General features: G+C 40.4%; 1 protein-coding gene across 4 annotated transcripts in view; it reads right to left on the bottom strand.

Annotated features, from left to right (window-relative positions):
• Nucleotides 1–18,661, bottom strand: part of PDS5A (PDS5 cohesin associated factor A) — a 91,541-nt gene that overhangs the window by 36,202 nt on the left and 36,678 nt on the right. For all 4 annotated transcript variants that reach the window (XM_061583796.1, XM_061583795.1, XM_061583797.1 and 1 more), the window contains exons 8-18: nucleotides 17,913–18,053; nucleotides 17,427–17,542; nucleotides 16,429–16,523; nucleotides 15,789–15,934; nucleotides 13,774–13,925; nucleotides 12,025–12,138; nucleotides 10,435–10,516; nucleotides 9,267–9,315; nucleotides 9,044–9,183; nucleotides 7,538–7,653; nucleotides 7,010–7,115 (exon numbers count right to left, since the gene is read on the bottom strand). In XM_061583796.1, coding sequence (XP_061439780.1) covers nucleotides 7,010–7,115; nucleotides 7,538–7,653; nucleotides 9,044–9,183; nucleotides 9,267–9,315; nucleotides 10,435–10,516; nucleotides 12,025–12,138; nucleotides 13,774–13,925; nucleotides 15,789–15,934; nucleotides 16,429–16,523; nucleotides 17,427–17,542; nucleotides 17,913–18,053 — 1,257 coding nt within the window. The remainder of the gene's footprint in view (nucleotides 1–7,009; nucleotides 7,116–7,537; nucleotides 7,654–9,043; nucleotides 9,184–9,266; nucleotides 9,316–10,434; nucleotides 10,517–12,024; nucleotides 12,139–13,773; nucleotides 13,926–15,788; nucleotides 15,935–16,428; nucleotides 16,524–17,426; nucleotides 17,543–17,912; nucleotides 18,054–18,661) is intronic.

The raw sequence follows: 18,661 nt of genomic DNA on the forward strand, positions 1-18,661 counted from the left end.
ATTTAGACAACGCATTGCTGATATCGAGCGCCAACAAGACTTGGGCTTGTCCTCTAACTATGCCTCAATGGATAGAGCACTATATTTCAACAAACCTACAAATTATCTTTTTACACTCTCAGTGCAAAAACATCGCAGAGCTTTCACATTGGCACATTTTAATGACCTTCCCTCTGCTGTCCTGGAGGGCAGATATCATAAAAAACCCTACTACAATCGTAAGTGCACTTGTGACGCTGGAGAGGTGGAAACAGTGACCCACGTCCTCCTTCACTGCCCATTCTATTCTGATCTACGAAGATCTTTAATTGTACCTCTCCTATCAAATACCCTAGGTCAATCAGATGCATTTTATGTCCTCCTACTTCTCTCTGATCAAAATACTTCTATCACCTCCAGTGTTGCTAAATTTTGTGCTGCAGCGATCAAAATCCGCCACGAACTGACTCCAGCCGCCTTGTAATTCTTGGTTGTTTTGTTTTTATAACTATGCCTTTGACAATTTCTATTTTATAGTATTGTGTTTTAACAATTTTATCTGATTACCTCATGCTGGTCATTGACCGTAACAATAAAGATTATTATTATAGTATGAGACCCTGTTTTAGCATCTGTAGCACCCATTGGTCTGAAGTGACATTGCTCCATTTGTCTGAAAAAATCTGCAGATGACCACCCACAAGGGGAAGGGCATAGCCAGGATTGGTGTTTGTTCCCTCATGTCTGCAGACCAGAGCTCAGCTTCCCCAAGAATTGTTGCTGCTGGCTACGGAGAGTGAAATGCTGCCTGTCCCAAGGGCGAAAGGTCTGAACATCTCTGCCCCTACCTGGTTATCAAAAGGAATGAAAGGACTGGAAGGACTGATTGGTTGAGGATGGGTGATAAGCTTTTCAAAAACTGTGCTTGCCCCCCCCCTTTTTTTTAAGGAAGGCATGACCTTCTTTTTATCCCTGGACTCCACTGAAACCTTCTCCAAGCCTGCATCCCTGAATAACTTGCCTCCTATGTATGGCTCTGAAGCTAGGTTTGAACATGCTATGGGGTCTGCATCCCAGTGCTGAAGCCACATGGTTCTCCAGGCAAACATGCCAGCACCCAAAGCTCTAGCTGAAAACTGGACTGCATCCATTGAAGCATCTGCCATAAAGACCACTGCCTGTGAAATTTTCATTAAGGATTTTTGAACCCAGTCAGGATCTTGCTGAGAACTGTTGAACAGCTCCTCCAACCACAGCATAGTAACTCGTGCAAATACTGAAGCTGAGGCTGCAACCCTTAGCAATAGAGTGCTGGTGTTGTGCACCTGCCAGAGGCTTAAGTCCACTTTCATTCCATCACATCTTTGAGCTGTGCATCCAAGTTTTTAGGTTTTACAGGGTGGCTTACCAAACCTTGCATGGAGCATCAATGAGCGGGAGCTTCAATTGGTCCATAAGTGACTGATACAGAAGATAATATTTATTTGCAATGGGTAGACTTTTTATATTGTAAAGGTGTGTCAAACTTTGTTTTAATGACCTTCAAAAGCAAAGATGGGAGCTTAAGCACTCAGGCTTGGGGTTTGGATACATGGAATCTTGCAAAGGAGCCTCCTCTATAGTGTTAAGTTCAGAGCCTCCATGGCCTTACAGAGCAATGGGAAGTAATGTTGTTCCTGAAACACTCCATAGGAAGAGACCTCTCCACTCCACTCTTCTTTGTCCACTACAATTAAATCTGTATTGGACACCTCTGAACCTTCAGTAGAAGGTAGCTGATAGGCCCTTCCCCTGGATACCACAGGAGGGTCCAGTGAGGCATGCCTATGAATCCTCCAAACTTGCTGAGGGTGCATGCTCTGGGCCTGAGGATTTTGTGGCTGAGCTGACTGAGGCTGCTGAGTCCCTTGAAGTTGTGACCCTGAGGGATGAATGATGATATTAGGGCTATGTGCAGCAGCCATCAAAGGTCGCCAGGTAGGAGACAGTTCTTTAGACAGGTATGCTAACAAAATATCTTTCAGCAGCACTAGTACGTCTGAAGTCAGCTGCATCTGCATAGGAGGATGAGTCTGCAGACTCTCTGAGGAAGTGTGCTGTTGAGCCCATCCTGACAAGAGGGATGCTTGAAACGAAGATGTGAAATGGCTAGACTGCATAGTGGCTGAGTCCCCAAATCCACAAAAGGCATCAGGAGAAGACTGCTGCTAAATCCCTTCTGTGTTGGTCTCCTTCATTCCTCAATAATTGCTCCTCATCTCTTAAAGAGTCCTACTCAAGTCGCCCTCAGAGGCAAGCTACTCACAGTCTCCGAGACCAGCTGTAGTAAAGGGCAAAAAACTGGCATGAAAGCTGCTGCTGACCTGGAGAGTCCCTTCCTATGACCAATGAGACTGCCAAATTACCCGCTGGGCTATTAGATGAGAGGTTGGCAGTAGTAGTTTGAGTTCCTGCTGCACTTGTAGAAGCGGCTTGGGGGTTGGGAAGTGGCGGTAATGGCAGCAACAACCAGACCTTCCTTACGGGTGCGGCTGACTTTTCCTTAGATTTTCCCATAGCAGGGTGGGAGATTGTGCTGCAGTGCAGCTGGCTGGCTTGCAGAGTGGCAGTCGGGTAGCTAAGAGCTTGCTCTGCCAGTTTGTTGGCTGTGCTGTGCTGTGCCAGTTCGCTCGCAATACGAGGGGTGTTGAGAGGGGATGATGGTTGTGGAGGAGAGGACCAAACGTGATCTAGCACAAGAAAGGAAAATGGCAGGAGCAATAAAATCAGTGCTATTCTGCCTTTGACCACAAGATGGAGCTCAAACCCACCTGAGATCATCTTACATGCACGGAACAAAAGGCTTTTAAAGGCTATACCAGTGGTTCCCAAACTTTATGAGTATGGGACCCCCTTTGTAAGCTCAAAAAATTTAGTGACCCCCCCCAATGCTAATTGTAATTTTAGTCTGTTAATTGAAAAAATGATGCATGACAAAATCATATTTCCAAATATCCCTTTCTATTAAAAGCTCCCTACAGATGGGGAGGTGTTGCTTTCTTTTCTTAATTTATTTATTTATTTCAATTTATATACCGCCCTTAGCAGAATAGCTCTCAGGGCGGTGAACAAACAAGATAAAATACAATATATCATAATAAAAATCATAAAAACATATACAAACAAACAACAAAAAACACTACAAAAACACAATACGACAAAAAATTAAAAATACGGATTAAAAGATTAAAATGGTTAAGAAAATTAAAAATTAATGCAAAGGTCTAATCAAATTGGTATCCCCTCCCCCCATACACAGTCTGAAGATGTGCAGTCCTGTCTCTCAACACTAGTGGGTTACACTGTTGGACTAAGAACCAGGTTCAAATCCCCATCCAGCCATGGAGCCCACTGGGTGACCTTGGACTACAGGGTTGGTGTAAGGATAAAATGGAAAGAGGGAAGGAACCATGTGCACCACCTTGAGCAATGTGGAGGAAAGATGGGATATAAATGCAATAATAATTAAATAAATAAATACATTTCTTCTGCAGCACCAGGACCCCAGCCTCAGCCAACCTGCTGAGCTTTTTTTCTCTTTTAAAAAAATAATAATCAAGAAGCAGCAATGTGTTGGTGATGCGGATGCTAGACTGTGCACTGCAAACAAGGTGCACAGACTGAGGAGAGTTAGTGCTTTTAGGCCTTGGGATGATCATCAAAACTGATGACTTGATTAGCGTGTACTTGGGGAATGAAAGCAGAGGAGAAGACAGTTTAGTGGACACGCACGCACGCACACACCCTGACCCTCCTGCAAGCATCTGCAGGAGTGCATGCATTCGGGCACATGGGGAGGAAGCCCTCAACTGCCACAGCATCTTAGAGAGAGAGAGAGTGGGGGGGGGCAGAGTATAGGTGGAAGAAAGGAGGGATGCTGGCGCACACACACAGCCTCAGAAATGGAGGGTGAGCAGGTCCTGTGCTTCCTCCCTGCTTCTTGGCTCTGTCTGGGCTGAAGGCGAGATCTGGGCGGCCTTGCAAATAAGAATAATTTTTAGAAGGAGGTGGCAGCGAAGCAGGAGCCAAGAAAGGCAGGCAGGCAGGCTGCCAGGAAAGAAGGGGGAGAACAGCCTTTTCTTGCAGCCTTGTTTCTTTTTGCTTCATGAAAAGCCCTCTCCTCTTGTTCTGAGCAAGGGCAATGTCAGCAGTGGCAGCATGAGGAGATGGGAGTTGGGATAGTAATCCCCTCTCCTTCCTGGTAGCTCTGCCCTCAGCCTCCTTTGGCATCTGCCTTGTGTTTTACAGGCAGAAACCTGCCCTTGACGCGCCTGAAAGACACCCTGCCACTTCAGCAAAAGTCCTCCCCTCTTGTCTGGAGCAAGGGGGAGGTGTCGTCTGGGGAACAGACAGCATCCAGGGAGGAAATATTTTTTAATAAATAAATAAATGCATTTCTTTATTGTTCGTGCCCCCCCATTACTTCACAGCCCCCAGGTTGGAAATGACTGGGCTATACTAAATATGCAAACACAAAATGCACAGGGTGAGGAGGAGCAAGGAACCTGTGGCCCTCCTGATATTGTTGGACTCCAACTCCCATTGGCCCAGTCAGTATGTCCAACGGTCAGGGGTGATGGAGATTGTAGTCCAACAACATGTGGAAGGCAGTTCCCCATCCTTGCAGTTAGGGGAACATATTAACGAGAAGCCTAGCAGGATGCAAATATTTTACATTCTCAGCAATGGATTTCCTAGACCAGCTGCAAACCTTGTGCATAATCATCAAAAGTAAATCCAACTCATAATCTAATCTGATTTCTTCTTTGTACCACTGCAGCTTAACTTGGCTTGCATTTCCTTTCTAAAATACAGCCATTTCTGTCTCATTGCAAAATTCAGAACAGTCTTAATTGGTTCACATAATTTTTCACCCTAGTTTCTTGCAAATACCATTTGTCTTTTGAGTCTTCCCATTTAAACCCAGAAACACTGAAATCATTTACAATGCATCATTCCATCTACATCCATCTTCTAAAATCTCTTCTGTGGCTTCATGTTGCCTTACACAGAATACTTTCACTACACTCAGCTTGGCTCCCAAGACTGCTGGCTTTTCAGCTCCTGCTGGGCAGACTTCCATTCCCTCTGTTGTTATGAGGGCTATTCAGCAGCTGCTATCTCAGATTAGGGAGGACTGCTTGAAATCCTTTAAGGTCCTAAGCCAAGCATCAGAATCATACATCTGTTCTGAGAATGCTCAGAGATGTTCTCTGAAGGCCAGATAACCTCATAGCTATTAGTATGTTCTGGTAAACAGAGAAGCAACAGGGAGTGTATTCTACCTTGATGTGCTTTTTGTTTGGTTTAGTATTTGTTTTGTGACCTTGCTAGAGAGAGAGAGGAAACAACCAATCAACCATGGACACAGTGCAAGCCTCTTTTTATCTACCTAAATATCTACCTATTTTTTACTTAATCGTTTTGCATTTATTTTTGTCACTGGACTGGGAGTAGAAATGGTGGATGGCTTATGTATGTGTTGCAACAAAGTGGGTTAATTCAGTGAAGTCCTACTCATAGTAAACCCACTGAAATTAATGAGAGTCATGTCTATTAACTTCAATGGGCCTACTCTTAATAGGACTACCAGCCTCTGCAGTAACCATTTCCTTGCATTCACTCATTAAAAGCTACAGCAACTACTGGGTGGGGTAAGGCAGGTTTATCCGAGCCATGTGCAATTCCAGAGTATTTTTCAGAGTATTGCCAGAAAAAGTATGTGGATCTGGTTCCAACAAGTCCTTGCCCTTGCTTAAGTTCAGAATATTTTGAATGCAGAACTGAGGAGAATGCTGCTGCTATTATTTTTTGCTTACTTTTTTGTAAGTTTGTCAGTGAATTTCTAAAATGAAAAGTTTGGGTTCTATGCCTTTCTGGATATCATACTGACTTCCCCAAACCGGGAAGATATTCTCCCTAATCTCAGTTATTAGAGACTGATTTATGATTACTCTGGTGTGATGTACTCTGCAAAAGAACAGAGATAATTACTTCACATTTTCAAGACTTAGCCATGCATTACAAATATGTTCTGCTGTGCTCTGATGTGCCCTGCCTCAAATGAAACAATCACTTTTTGTCTACTGGTTGGAATATCTCATTCTTTTAATTTAGAGAAAAAAGTGTGTTCGATAATGAAAAGTTAAATTAATTGTTTTTGGGCAAGGAGAGAACTGCATATAATTGGAAGCAAGTGTTCCTCACATTTTAAAAGTTTGTGTGTGTTTAATTTTTTGGCAATGGATATGTTGGTGTAATCAATACATGAATTAAAAAACTTATGTCATGTGGTATGGCTTAATTTCTAAATAAGAGACATAGTGTCAATTTTCTTCCCTTATCTGTAGATGTGCAGAGAATAATTGATTTTTTTTAGTGAAGAGACAGTTGCAGTCTGCACATTTATTTCCCAAATAAATGCTCTATAAGTCCTATTGTGATGAAAAAGCAAGGTAAAAAATTGCAGCCCTAACAAGTCAAAATATTACTAGCCGCCACTGATCATAACTTTTATTTAATTTTAATTCTAAATCTCTGCTTCTAATGTAAATGGATATTGATAGCAAGAGGGAGGGGTGCATAATATATAGTTTGCACTTGGCACTGTTATGGTTAGTTATGGCATTGGCTCGCCTTAATTTTGTTTTATGCCATGCCTCCCATGGCAGCTATTTTGTGACTGGTGCCCACCAGTCTACAAAGGTTGGCAACCCCTGATTTAATCTATCTTCACATAATATAATTTACTGTGCTATTACCTAGAACAACATACCTCAACAATCCACTGCACTAAGCAATACACAAAGATTAAGAGGATGATTGCAGTTGGTCCATTCCACAGTTTTCTTCAAATGAATGTCAGAGTTTGAAGAAAGGTTTTAAAATGTCAAGAAGCAACAACTGACTCTTTGAAATAAATCTTATTAAAATCGACTGTGATTCAGTCAATTTAGATGTAGTATTAAATGCCTGTTTTTACAGGGAGTACCTTGAGAAGTTCAAGCCCTGAACGAATAGCTGTATCGGGGCTTACGCCCTCCTCTTCATCATCGGCTGTCCCTTCTATTGATTTATTCATCAGCTTTACTAATGCACTAAAACAAGAATTGGGGGGGAAAACTCTTATATATACACTCAATCATGTGAAGAATCATGACTTACATGTTATATACATGTTCAATCTACTACTTTTTGTAAAAACTGACAAAACTATGTAACAAAGTCAATCTAATATTCCTCTCCTGAAAAGAGATTCTCTTGCTTACCTTCAATACATTCTTAGTTTTGTGTTCAACTTATTTCTTTTCCTTTTTTTTAGTTGACCATACATTCAATATGCAATTTTATTTTAAAAAGTAAATATGATTCTTGATGTTTTGGTTTAAATTTAGCTTAATTCTAAGCAACTTTTCAAGGCATAAATCAGATTTTTAAAAGATACTCATATCCACCCTGAAGTAAATGTGAAGAGTTGTGTTGCAAAAACTAAGTGGGGCAAGCCCTCAGTCATGCTTACCTGATGGCTTCTGAGTCAATGTGTACAGGGGCAATTCTTTCTAAAAGAAATTTTACCATCTCCAGGAAAGGATTGGTTGGCTGCTTAGGATTTGCAAGTTTCCGCGCTATCTCCCTCTGCATAAAACAAAATAAGGGTTGAGTTGTATGACAAATCAGAAATAGATTTGTACAAGCGATACTCTGAACGAATAAAAAAAACCTAAATGCCACACTAGCTTCAAAACTCATAGTACATTGCTTAAAATCAAATACTGCTGAACAGAGATAGATTTCTACCATTATTATTATATTTATTTGTCACTTACTACAAAATGTTTTGTCTCAAAGCACCTTACAATTTTTCTTAATTAAATATGTGAACTAGATGGAACGTTCAAACATCAATGGCTGATGTGTATGTATGTGTTTGCCAAAAGGTATATTAAACTATCACCCCTTCTGGACTATCTCCCATCTTTCAGAACTTGGAAGATCACATCAGCCAACACTCTACACTGGTGTTGCAGTAATCAATGCCAGGTCAGTCCAAAGCCAGTTATATGTCCTCCACGATTTTAGTATGATCTTATCATGGAGGAGAGGGCCAATATGATGTGCATTAGCGAGACCTGTGTATGTCAGCTGGGTGGATAACCTTTATTCTAGCTGAGCCCCGCACCAGGCTAGATGGGAGGTGGGGGGGTGGAGGTATCTAATTCTGAACAGAACCACGCTAAAAAATTCTGCTGGAAGACTACTCAAGGATGCAATGATGGTGAAGAAGTGTTCTTCGTAGGCATAATATGCCCATACTTGTTTTTGATCGAACTTTTCCCACAATTTGTGCCACTTAAGCTATAGCCATCAACCTACTTGCTTCACCACTCTCAGTTCCCTGAAAACCAGGGTGCTTTGCAGGCTCCACAATGTTAGAGGAGACACTTAGGGCTCTCAACAGAACTGCTACTTTCCACCTAGTCATTCCATAATGAGACCAGGGCTTCATCTACAGCACCATGTCGCTCAGAAAATCCCCCAGAACATTCAAGAATCCTTCAGGTTTCATAAGTCGGTGGGGGTGGACCATAGGTTCCCTACCTCTGCAGGGCTGTGTGCTTCTTGCTACTGACAGTCTAAATCTCACCAAGAAGTGATCCATCCAAGACAACAGGGTTCATACCCCACTAATGGATCTATACCTTTCCATCCTGTAGTAAACACCAGATCCAAGGTTCCTGTAGCATGGGCTCAACCCTCGATGTAATGAGACAGCTCCATAGGAATAAGACCAGTAAAACCTGCTTCTGGGTAAACATTTAGAAGGCCCAGGGTATGTGTATGTACACTTCTTAAGTATTTTCCATTGTCAAGAGTGTTCAGAAATGAGCTTAATTTTTTTGACTCATCTTTCTGTCCCTTACTATCATGGCAAAGCCCACATTTTTACTGTTGTGTTCCTGTTCAGAAATGTATAAAAGAGGCATATAACATCTACTGGAAACAATACAAAAACTCTGGTTCTTACCACACAGACGTCTGCCTGTTTACAGGAACATGTAGGACTGATTAATAGCTCAAGCTGAGAACGAAGCTTCTCATCATCACCAAGAACCTGATTGAACTTTTTCACAAAGTCTTGTGCCTTCCCAGGGTCAGGAAGATTTTCTACAGAAAATTTGAAAATTTAATTTACAGGAGCAGTTTCAGCTGTACTGAAAAACACTGTAATACAGATCTACATATCTTACTTGCAATGGTCATCAGCTTTCCAAACATAGCAGCACTGTTTGCTTCGGACTGAAAAGAGAAGTTCAGAGTGAGCATTTATACAGAAAACTTCCTATGCAACATGCTTGCTCAACTTGCTTCTACTGTTGCAGCATCTCTTTCCCTCCCACTCCGCTTTAGTATTCAGGAGAAAGAGGACATATGTATGATTATCAGAGTAATAAAATAAAATATCATGCAAAATAAATATTGAGCATTTTCCTATCATAAAAAAGCCAAATTGCAACAACAGAGCAATCCCAACCTAAAAGTGGGGAACAGTGGAGCTTGATGGAGCAGCGTAGTCACTACCATATCTGCAGCCCTGCCAGTCACAATGGCCAGAGTGGAAGACAGAGAGGTAGGCAAATCCCTAGAGATGGCATACTGACTGGGCCCAATGCTGTCAAGAGACTGCAATGGAGCCAGCTCGGGATCCAGTGAATCCTGTGCTGGCTCAGCCCCTCCCCCTCCCATTTTGGAGCTTACCATGGACTACCACGGGCTACCCCAAATGGAAACCACACCGGCAGGAGCAACAGGGAGCTCCACATCAGAGTAACATCAGCAGAGCTGTTTTGGGTTGGGCAAAGGGATACATTCACCCCATCCAACTGCTCCCAATACAGTAGATCGGGAGTTTGGATTGCAAGTTAATAAAAATAAAAATAAGTTAATAAAAGGAAATACTGGGTTATATTCATGTCTATTAAAGTTAGTAACTTACAATAACTTTAAACTAACATTGAATACTACCTCATTGTTGTTTCCTCTGCTATTCCTCAAAATAATCTTAAGGAAAACACTAAGTATTATTTTGCTCATATATTATTCTGATGCATTACATTAAATATTGCTGCGAGTTTGTTCTTGCAGGAATATTAGAAAAATTTAATGCAAGAAGACACTAATTGTGAAAGATTGACAGCAAACATTTCTGAACACTGTGGATTCCCACTTTAAAAATTCCAGTAAGGAATGATTGCTAAGCTCTGAACTAAGAAACATCCTCAAACACAAAGGCAGCATTAGAATCTAAAAATAAGTTTGAAACCATTATTTAATGTATTAATTCTAAGTTATGTTCAGTAGCTGTATTACAAAGAATTAAATATAAAACAAAGCAATTAAGTTATTCTGAAACCGTACAGTGGGTTGCTTATGCAAATCTAGTAATTCCCGCATGTGACTCCTAAGCATGTTCTGGCATTTCCACATTTCATTCAGTGCCCTGGGCATAAAAGAAATGACAAATGTGTTAAAATGTGACAAAAGCAGTGCGATTCTATAAACACCACAATAGGTCCCAAGGCCACAGTTCATCCATCACCTTCTCTCTTGTAGGCCCAATATCCTACTCTCAAAAACTTCTCCAGCAACCAGATAAAGCTGGTTGCATATTATGTTTATATGGAGACCTAGTTTCTTCCCCATCTCTTAATTTTTAAACACTGTAGGTGGGTGGATGTGGGTGTAGGTGTGCACATACAAACACACAATATGAGAGCTCATTATTCAACTAGCACTTCCCAAATACCGTATTTTAAAATTCATTAAAGACAAAATATAACCTTTAAGACTTGACTTGAACTATGCTAGATATTAGGAATGTGCATTGGATCTGTGAATACTGTGAATAATGGGGCAAATTGGGATGAGTAGGGGAAAGTTTTCATATTTCTGAGTTGGATCACACTGTTAAGAAAATGTCTTGAGGTGGATCAGGGACTCTCTAAGCTTCTGAGTCACTCTGTGGCCTTGACTGTCCAAAAAACACACAATCAGGTTGGTTTCTTTCAGAGAAGCAAAATCAAGCTGACAAGGGAATTGCCAAGAACAGAGGGGCTGGAGAGGTAGGGTTTAGTTTGTTTTTGTTTTTAAAAAAGGATAGGTCTAGCTTTTAATCACAGTGAATCATTTTCCCAGAGCAATCTAATCACAGTGATTTGTGGGCAGGATTAAAAATTGATTGTTTTTCACAGGTTCTATGCCTTCCCCTTTGCAAGTCTATGTAGAGATTTCCATTGTTCTCATGAAAATCTGGAGGGAGGGGAACAGAAACCCACCCCCCACTAATGATCCTTGGGACAATACGGTCCTTGCTGAGGAGTGACAGTTTCCCCAACCGAGTCTTTCTTGGAGATTTAAACTTTTTCCACCATCCCCTTCCGCTATGCAAGTCAATGGAGAGACACCACTGTAGCCCCCAAAATTCAGGGGAGGGGCAGAATCCCCCCCAACAACCCTTGGGGCAGGGGCAGAACTTCCCCCACTCCAGTCTTTTCTAGGGATGTATGCTATTTCCCCCCATCCCCTTATCTATGATTCCTACTGCATCCACCCCACTTTTATGAATAGAAAAAGTTAGTTGCTTTTAGATCCCTCATTAAAGTGAATGGGGGGGAAAACAGACCTTCATATTAAACAGATCTAATTCTGTCCCGAATAACAATTTGAATTGACAAGAGACACAGCAGCTTCAAAACAGATTGGGCTGCTTCCCAAAGCTACAGTTAGAGAAACAAATCATATCTTGTGGCCAGCTCACACCCCTGCTACATATCCTATTTTGCAAATTTCTTAAACTAGTTAGCTCATCTCAACAAGTCATCTAAGAAATCATGCTGACTTACAAGTCATTTTGTTTTTGAATTTCCTATATGCTATGGAAAGGGATTCACAGGATTGCTGAAGCCCACTTGAAACTCTGAGGTATTCCCTCTGAGGAAGTATACTCACTTAACAGCATTTGGGTCTAAGCTAGCATACAAATAATATAAGCACTTCATCCGCTCTTCTGTTTCCAAGTTATGAGGAACAAGATACTGAGCAAAGATTTTCTCCACCAATAACCTGCAAAGGAAAATGAATTGAGAAACTGTAGATTTTCTAAACTATTCATACATTTCAAATTATAAGCATAACCCTAGATATACTGACAGATCATCCTCTCATTTTCACTTTATCCATTATCCCCAAAACAAGCAGGCTTGATTGAATCCAGAGAAGGGTGTGGTGGAAAGTGACTTTCTTGCCCATTCTTTCCCTTCAGCAGCTTTCCCGCCCCCCGCCTCCCAATCCTCTCCTAGGAGGTTGGGAGAGTCTCCGGAATAGGAAAAGTCTGAGGGGGAAGTCACCAAAAATTGTGTGGAGTCACTTTCCATAAGTAAGAGCTCCTGCTCATGGAAGATGCCTCTGCTTGATTTTCAGCCGCTGCCGCCAAAACGCTACAGCCCAGCCCGTTCAACAGGCTGAATGGGGAAGGGGGGACAAGAACGTAATCTTCTGCCCACCCCCTTCTGCTGCACTCTTCTGAATCTAAGCCACAGAAAGCATGTCTTGCTGCTGTAAAGAATGTAGAATATCCATTATTACTATTAATTATAATAATAATGGGGATCCTAATTAAGGTAAAGGAACTAAACAGCCCCTTTTATTTATCTGGAGTAAACTAATACATACATTTCTCTCATCTCATGAAAATGGAACAGTGAAATGGCCTACAAAATATTGAGACATCTAAGAGAAAGACATCAATTTAAAGAAGGCATGCACTTTTGATTATGAAAAGACAGAACCCTGTTAAACAGGAAGAATTATCAAGAAAATAAAATTCAATTTTTAAAAAGGAATGTTGTGTACACTATACTATAAGCATGCATAAGAGAAGAATGTCACTGTATCTAATAGCTCCCTGGATTACATCATCGTTCATATGTGAGCTAAAATAGCCTATGCTGCATTGGGTTGCTTGCACCAGTGTGCTTCTTGTGCACACTACAACCCTGCAGTATTCCCTTTGGAAATCATTATTTATTTCAAACAACTGTATCTCATTGTCCTGTCAAGATACTCAACATGGCAATCAGGGACAGAAACATCTAACAGATCTGAGACCCAGCATACATCAATGACCCTTCCTTGCATGGTTTAAAGATAATTGTAGCATGCTATAATGTCTGAATCAGAGAAACTAGTTGGCGGTAACCAAAGATTATAAATAAACTAGGACTGAAAGACTGCATGTTTTGATCTCTGGTTTGCAGGCAAGCTATACTTAGTGATAACCATAGTTTGCCCAATTCAGACATCTTGGCAAGTTACCGTCATCGCAAACCATAGAAGAAAGAGGGAAGGAGCATACAAGCCCATAGCGGCATTCCCAATTACCCAAACTATTGTCTGGCAATAGTTCCTTAATGGCTAAACTGAACCACGTGGAATTTTATTTAAGTTTCTTTGGAACAGCAGCTACTCTGGGGTGTTTTTGCTGGGGTGTGTTTGCCACCAGTTAAAGTATCTATTTACCCTGGCTTTCCCCAACCAGCAGTACAGATCCTGGTTGCCCTTGGTTATTGCTGTTCTGATTTTTTTTACTGATAATCATTTTACTGGATTTCTCTATTGTTTTATGTTGTCCTTTGTTATTCGCTGTAATGAACAGGTTATTGGGACACATCTTGAGAAAGTGGCTTAAAATTGACTCACTTGTCATCGATGCTATTCTGATAATATATATGCAAAAGTTTATCCTTTATCCAGCTCACTTTCTCTGCTGCATCCTTCCCAGCTTCGGCATGAAGACAGTATTTCTTGTATAGCTGGGCGAGACCCATCATTGCTTCTTTTCTTACCCGCCACTTAAAAGAAACAAAAGAAAACATTTCTAGGTTTTACAGAATCAGCTACTCTCCTTTTCTTCTTTAGCGTGTCCCCCTTCAGTCTGGGGGAGTTTGTAGTTATTCTTTTGTGAAATTTTTAGAACCAAAACGTATTTTGTTATAATCCTTTTAACTGTTTTTTTCTTAATCGTTTCCCCAGCACTGTAGACAGGTTATTTACTGTTTGTTATTTTTGCCCTTATTATGGATACAACAGTGGCTTCTAAATGATGAATTTATTTTTTACTAGCTGATTGCATTTAAGTTTTCATATTTTTCCTAATCCTTAATGCTATTTTTAAACTTCTGTTTATCTTGTGGGTGACACCACAATTAAACTTTCCCCCCAATATTATCTGGCCAATTGGGCTGAGATGCACAGAAAGAACTATTTTTTTGTATGTTATATGAGAATAGAGATCTTTGTGACTTTACTAGACCACCGAGGAAGACCAATTATGGCTGACACATGTTTGGTTGTTTGCCAAGAATACTTTTATGTTTAACTGCTCACAAGTTGCTATTAATCTGCTTGCTTTAATTTTTGTGGTTATAAAATAAAAAAGGTAACGGTGTCCCCGCACTTGTAGTGTGAGTCGTTTCCGACTCTTAGGGTGATGTTTTGTGACATTTACTAGGCAGACCATATATATGGGGTGGGATTGCCAGTTCTGTCCCCGACCTTTCTTTACCTCCCAGCATATGCTGGGTACTCATTTTACCGACCACGGATGGATGGAAGGCTGATTGGACCTCGACCCCTTTTACCGGAGATTCGACTTCCTCCTTCCGTTGGAATCGAACTCTGGCCGTGAGCAGAGCTTTGGCTGCATTACCGCCGCTTACCACTCTGCGCCACGGAGGATCGGTTATAAAATACAATGGATATATACAATGTTTGCAAAACATATTTAACTTTTTTGATATTGTACACTCCAACTTGAAAGCTAATTCATTGTAGTTTGGGTCGAATTCCTTTGTGTATTTTCCAATTACTAGAACATGACTAAAGCTTTTGAAATTTAAGTTACTATGGATGAGCCACCACTGTTTTTCCTTTTTCATGGCATGCAGGACCATAGAAGTGCAAAAGCATTTTACTTTGCCCCAAACAGAAGCCTGACAAGACAACTATCCACAACGGTAGCCGTCTTCAGGTTTGATGACTTTGAATAAAGTTGACAGGAATAATAAACTGAAAATCCTTTGTCTAAAATGTTATTATAAATTTCTAAATAATTAAATAGTGAGAAAAGAAATTAACATTGCACAGCTTTAATACCACAACTGGTCAGCAATCATTTTTACTTTGAAAAAGGTCAGTGTGGTGATAGTGAGAGCATATTTTGATCTGACGCAAATAATATATTTAGCCAGGACATGCTGCTGTTGCATTTTTCAGCATGGAGAATCACAAACTCATCCCCAGAGTAAAAAGGGATACTGACAGTTAAATGACCATTTCAATAACTATCTTTCATCTGTTGCTCTGACATGCAAAAAAATACAAAACAACTTAAAACATCCATGCAACTTTGAAGCATGAATTGGCTACATTTTCAGTTTTATTTCCTTCTGGGTAATATCCAACTATGCCTTTTCAACTGTGCAACTGATTTCCACTTGCCCAATGGGGCTTCCCATTCTTCTTTTTCCCTCTGTAACCCCTGGCACTCCCAAAATCTGCTCTGAAGGGTCTCTAGACTAGATTCTGGGGGAAGACAAGGGGTTGCAGAAGGGAGGAGAGGAAGGGGAAGCTCCACCGCATAAGCAGAAATCTACTAGTGACAAACTGGCTGTCACCCAATGAGTTTTAACATTATTGCATTCTGTTCATCTTACCCTTTTGTCCAGTGTTCTCTCTCTGACAAAGCCAAGTAACTGGTCATTGACTAAAGAGAGGTCCCTCTTGCCAGCAGTTATTATTGTAACAATGACATCATGTCGAATGGCTTCTTCTGGATCATGTGATCTAACTTTTAAGTACTCTATTACAGGGGAAAAAAAGTTATCAGTTCTACTGATGTGCTTCTGACTTGGCTGCAACTAAAAAGCAACGAATTAGAAAAAACTGAACCCCATCCTCAGCCCATAATCCTAAACGCACAAGTTTAAGGAGAAATTAATATTATTAAATCAAATAGGAAAGTGACTGAACACAGAAAAGATTCCATTTAATGCAAAGCCTGCTGTAATAAACTGAAAATTTTCAAGGATACTGAAATGTGTTGATAAGCTACTCTTATTTTATATTTTGAGCTCTGCAAAATACCAGAAACATCACACCAGCTCCAATCCTGTTTGAAAATTTGCCTTCAACAATCCTTTTAATCCTTCAACTGATTAACAGAAAAATCAAGCCAAACATTTATATGTTTTGTAATTATGTTGATATTTGTCATGCCACCATTTTATGTACTTGAGCTATTATCTCTGTGCTCTTCTGTTTAATGAGTCTAGCATATGAGATAAGAGATCTTACCAGTGAGGTCTTTTGCTAAATCTGGATGGTTCATTAAACAATGACTTGCAAATTTCACACTTTCTAATCTCACAGGAACATGGATATCATTAAATCTGGAGAAGGGAAAATTAATTCACAATTATAATAGACAAATAAGCTGAATTTGTTTTCATAACAATTCCATCATTTAAAAGCGTAACATAAGGCAAAGTAAACACAACGTAGGACAAAATGTACAGCAATACTTTGCATTAAAATACAATATAGAAAAATCACATAGAAAATTGCACTGAAACAGCTGAATGTATTAATTTATGCAAGTCAACCTGATCCCTTAGGATACAGCACAACCTAACTATCTAGTAGCGGTGGAAAACCTCTTATTCACAAAACTAATTAGGCCCAGAAGGCCATTTTCCTCAAACCAAACCCACCTGCCCTCACAGCTAATGTTATATGTGATGTCAGGTGGGAAGCAGGTAAAGATATGGTTGCAAAGGAACAATGTGGTTGTTCCTGATTATTTCTTGACAAGTGGGGCTTGCTTTCATTGCTGATCAGCTGCTTGGTAGTGACAGTGAGCCCCAATGAAGTTTTCCGTTTGCAGGTGCAGTTTAAACCCAATGGTCGTCAAAGGGGTTCACTCTCCACACCAGTCATTGTCCCTACTCACCTGTCAAAATTGGCCCACAGTGCCCCATCCCTGCTATATGGCTATCAAAACCACAAATGCTACCATTTGCATTTACTGTACATAGTTAATATGTTCAAGGAAACAGTATACCCTATAAAAACAGCAGGGGGGAAATACTATTAGTATCACTTAAATTCAGCTTTGTTTCAAGAAATGAGACCTTCAGATGTCCTGTCTGAAAACAGAACTAGGTCTAACAGTATGTAGCAGATAATCATTACCATATGAAAAGAAATTACAGATTTTTTAAAACAGAGAAATGGTAGGAAAAGAGCTGTTTCCGAGGTCAAAACAACTGAAAATACATCTGTATGTTTCTCACCGGCCAAGAAAACACTGCCAAAGTGGACGGTTCTGCGTTGCAAGGTCAGAATCTTTAGAGCCAAATAGCTTAGCTAAAAGGCGAACAACAGCTAAACGTTCCTCTCCATCATTGCTCTATACATTGAAGACAAAAGCAGCTTTTGAGTAAGATGCCATCAAAACAAAAACAAAACGTAGATATTAATATCAAAGTCATATTATTCAATGATTGGATTCTTGCCTTTATCCACAACATAATCAAAATCAAAAACAATACAGGAGTTCTGAGTTAAAGACCCCCAAAAAGTTCTGTCCCAGTGTGTATTATGCCACTCTGTCTTAAGCCACACAGCATGTAAAGCTACTGTTACAGAAACATGAATCCAAAGCACCATTAAACATGTGGATCTAGTTGCATGGTTTTTGGAACCTGACTAAACTGTAGTCATAGCCTCATGTTGGGGATCTCTACATACTTAAAAAGCACATGAGTAATTTCACCTACCTTCAGTTTGAACTCAAGCTGTGGCATGACAGATAGCAATAAATTAGGATCAATAGCAAAAAGCTCCTGTATTAGATCAAATACATGCTCTGACAGGTCACTTACAGAAGACTTTCCTAGTACCAGGACCTGATTAAAAAACTAGAAAAAAAGACATTATTAGTAAGGTGGTTTTTTTTTTTTAAAAAAGTCTATAAATAGAGGTCCACAAAGTTTGGCTGGTCTTGGTAGCTAGTCAGAATTTGTGCTCGCCACCAATCCTGATCCTCCCCCATCACACTGAGCTTCAGAGGCACTTAACAGTTAACAGAAATGACAGTTAAACGTGCCTCCAATGCCCACAAGATCACAGAAGAGCTTCTGTCCATCTCCCATCTTGTTCTGTGACAGACTGCGGGGTCGGGAAACTGTCAGAACCCTGCTCAAGAAGGCAACAAAAACCATTGAGATCGCTTGCCCAGAGCTGCAGGAAGGAACTTTGTCCTACTTAAATGAATTAATTTTAGTGCATAACTGTTTTGCAGATTTCAAGGTTTAAAACTAGCTTTCATCTTAAAGCTCACTCTTTTAGAATTCATTTATTATCAGCATAAGCAGTGTTCCAGCAAGAGAAAATTACACAGTTCTATGCCTATATGGACATGACTCATTTCTGTCTATGCTTCATCAATATTTATATGTGCTAAATGTCTTCTAATCAGGAACTTGCCTGGCAGCCTATGGAAAGTAGCAATTGGTTCCATGAAACC

The sequence above is a fragment of the Rhineura floridana genome, chromosome 9 (genome assembly GCF_030035675.1).
Source record: "Rhineura floridana isolate rRhiFlo1 chromosome 9, rRhiFlo1.hap2, whole genome shotgun sequence".
NCBI classification, from domain to species: Eukaryota; Metazoa; Chordata; class Lepidosauria; order Squamata; family Rhineuridae; genus Rhineura; species Rhineura floridana.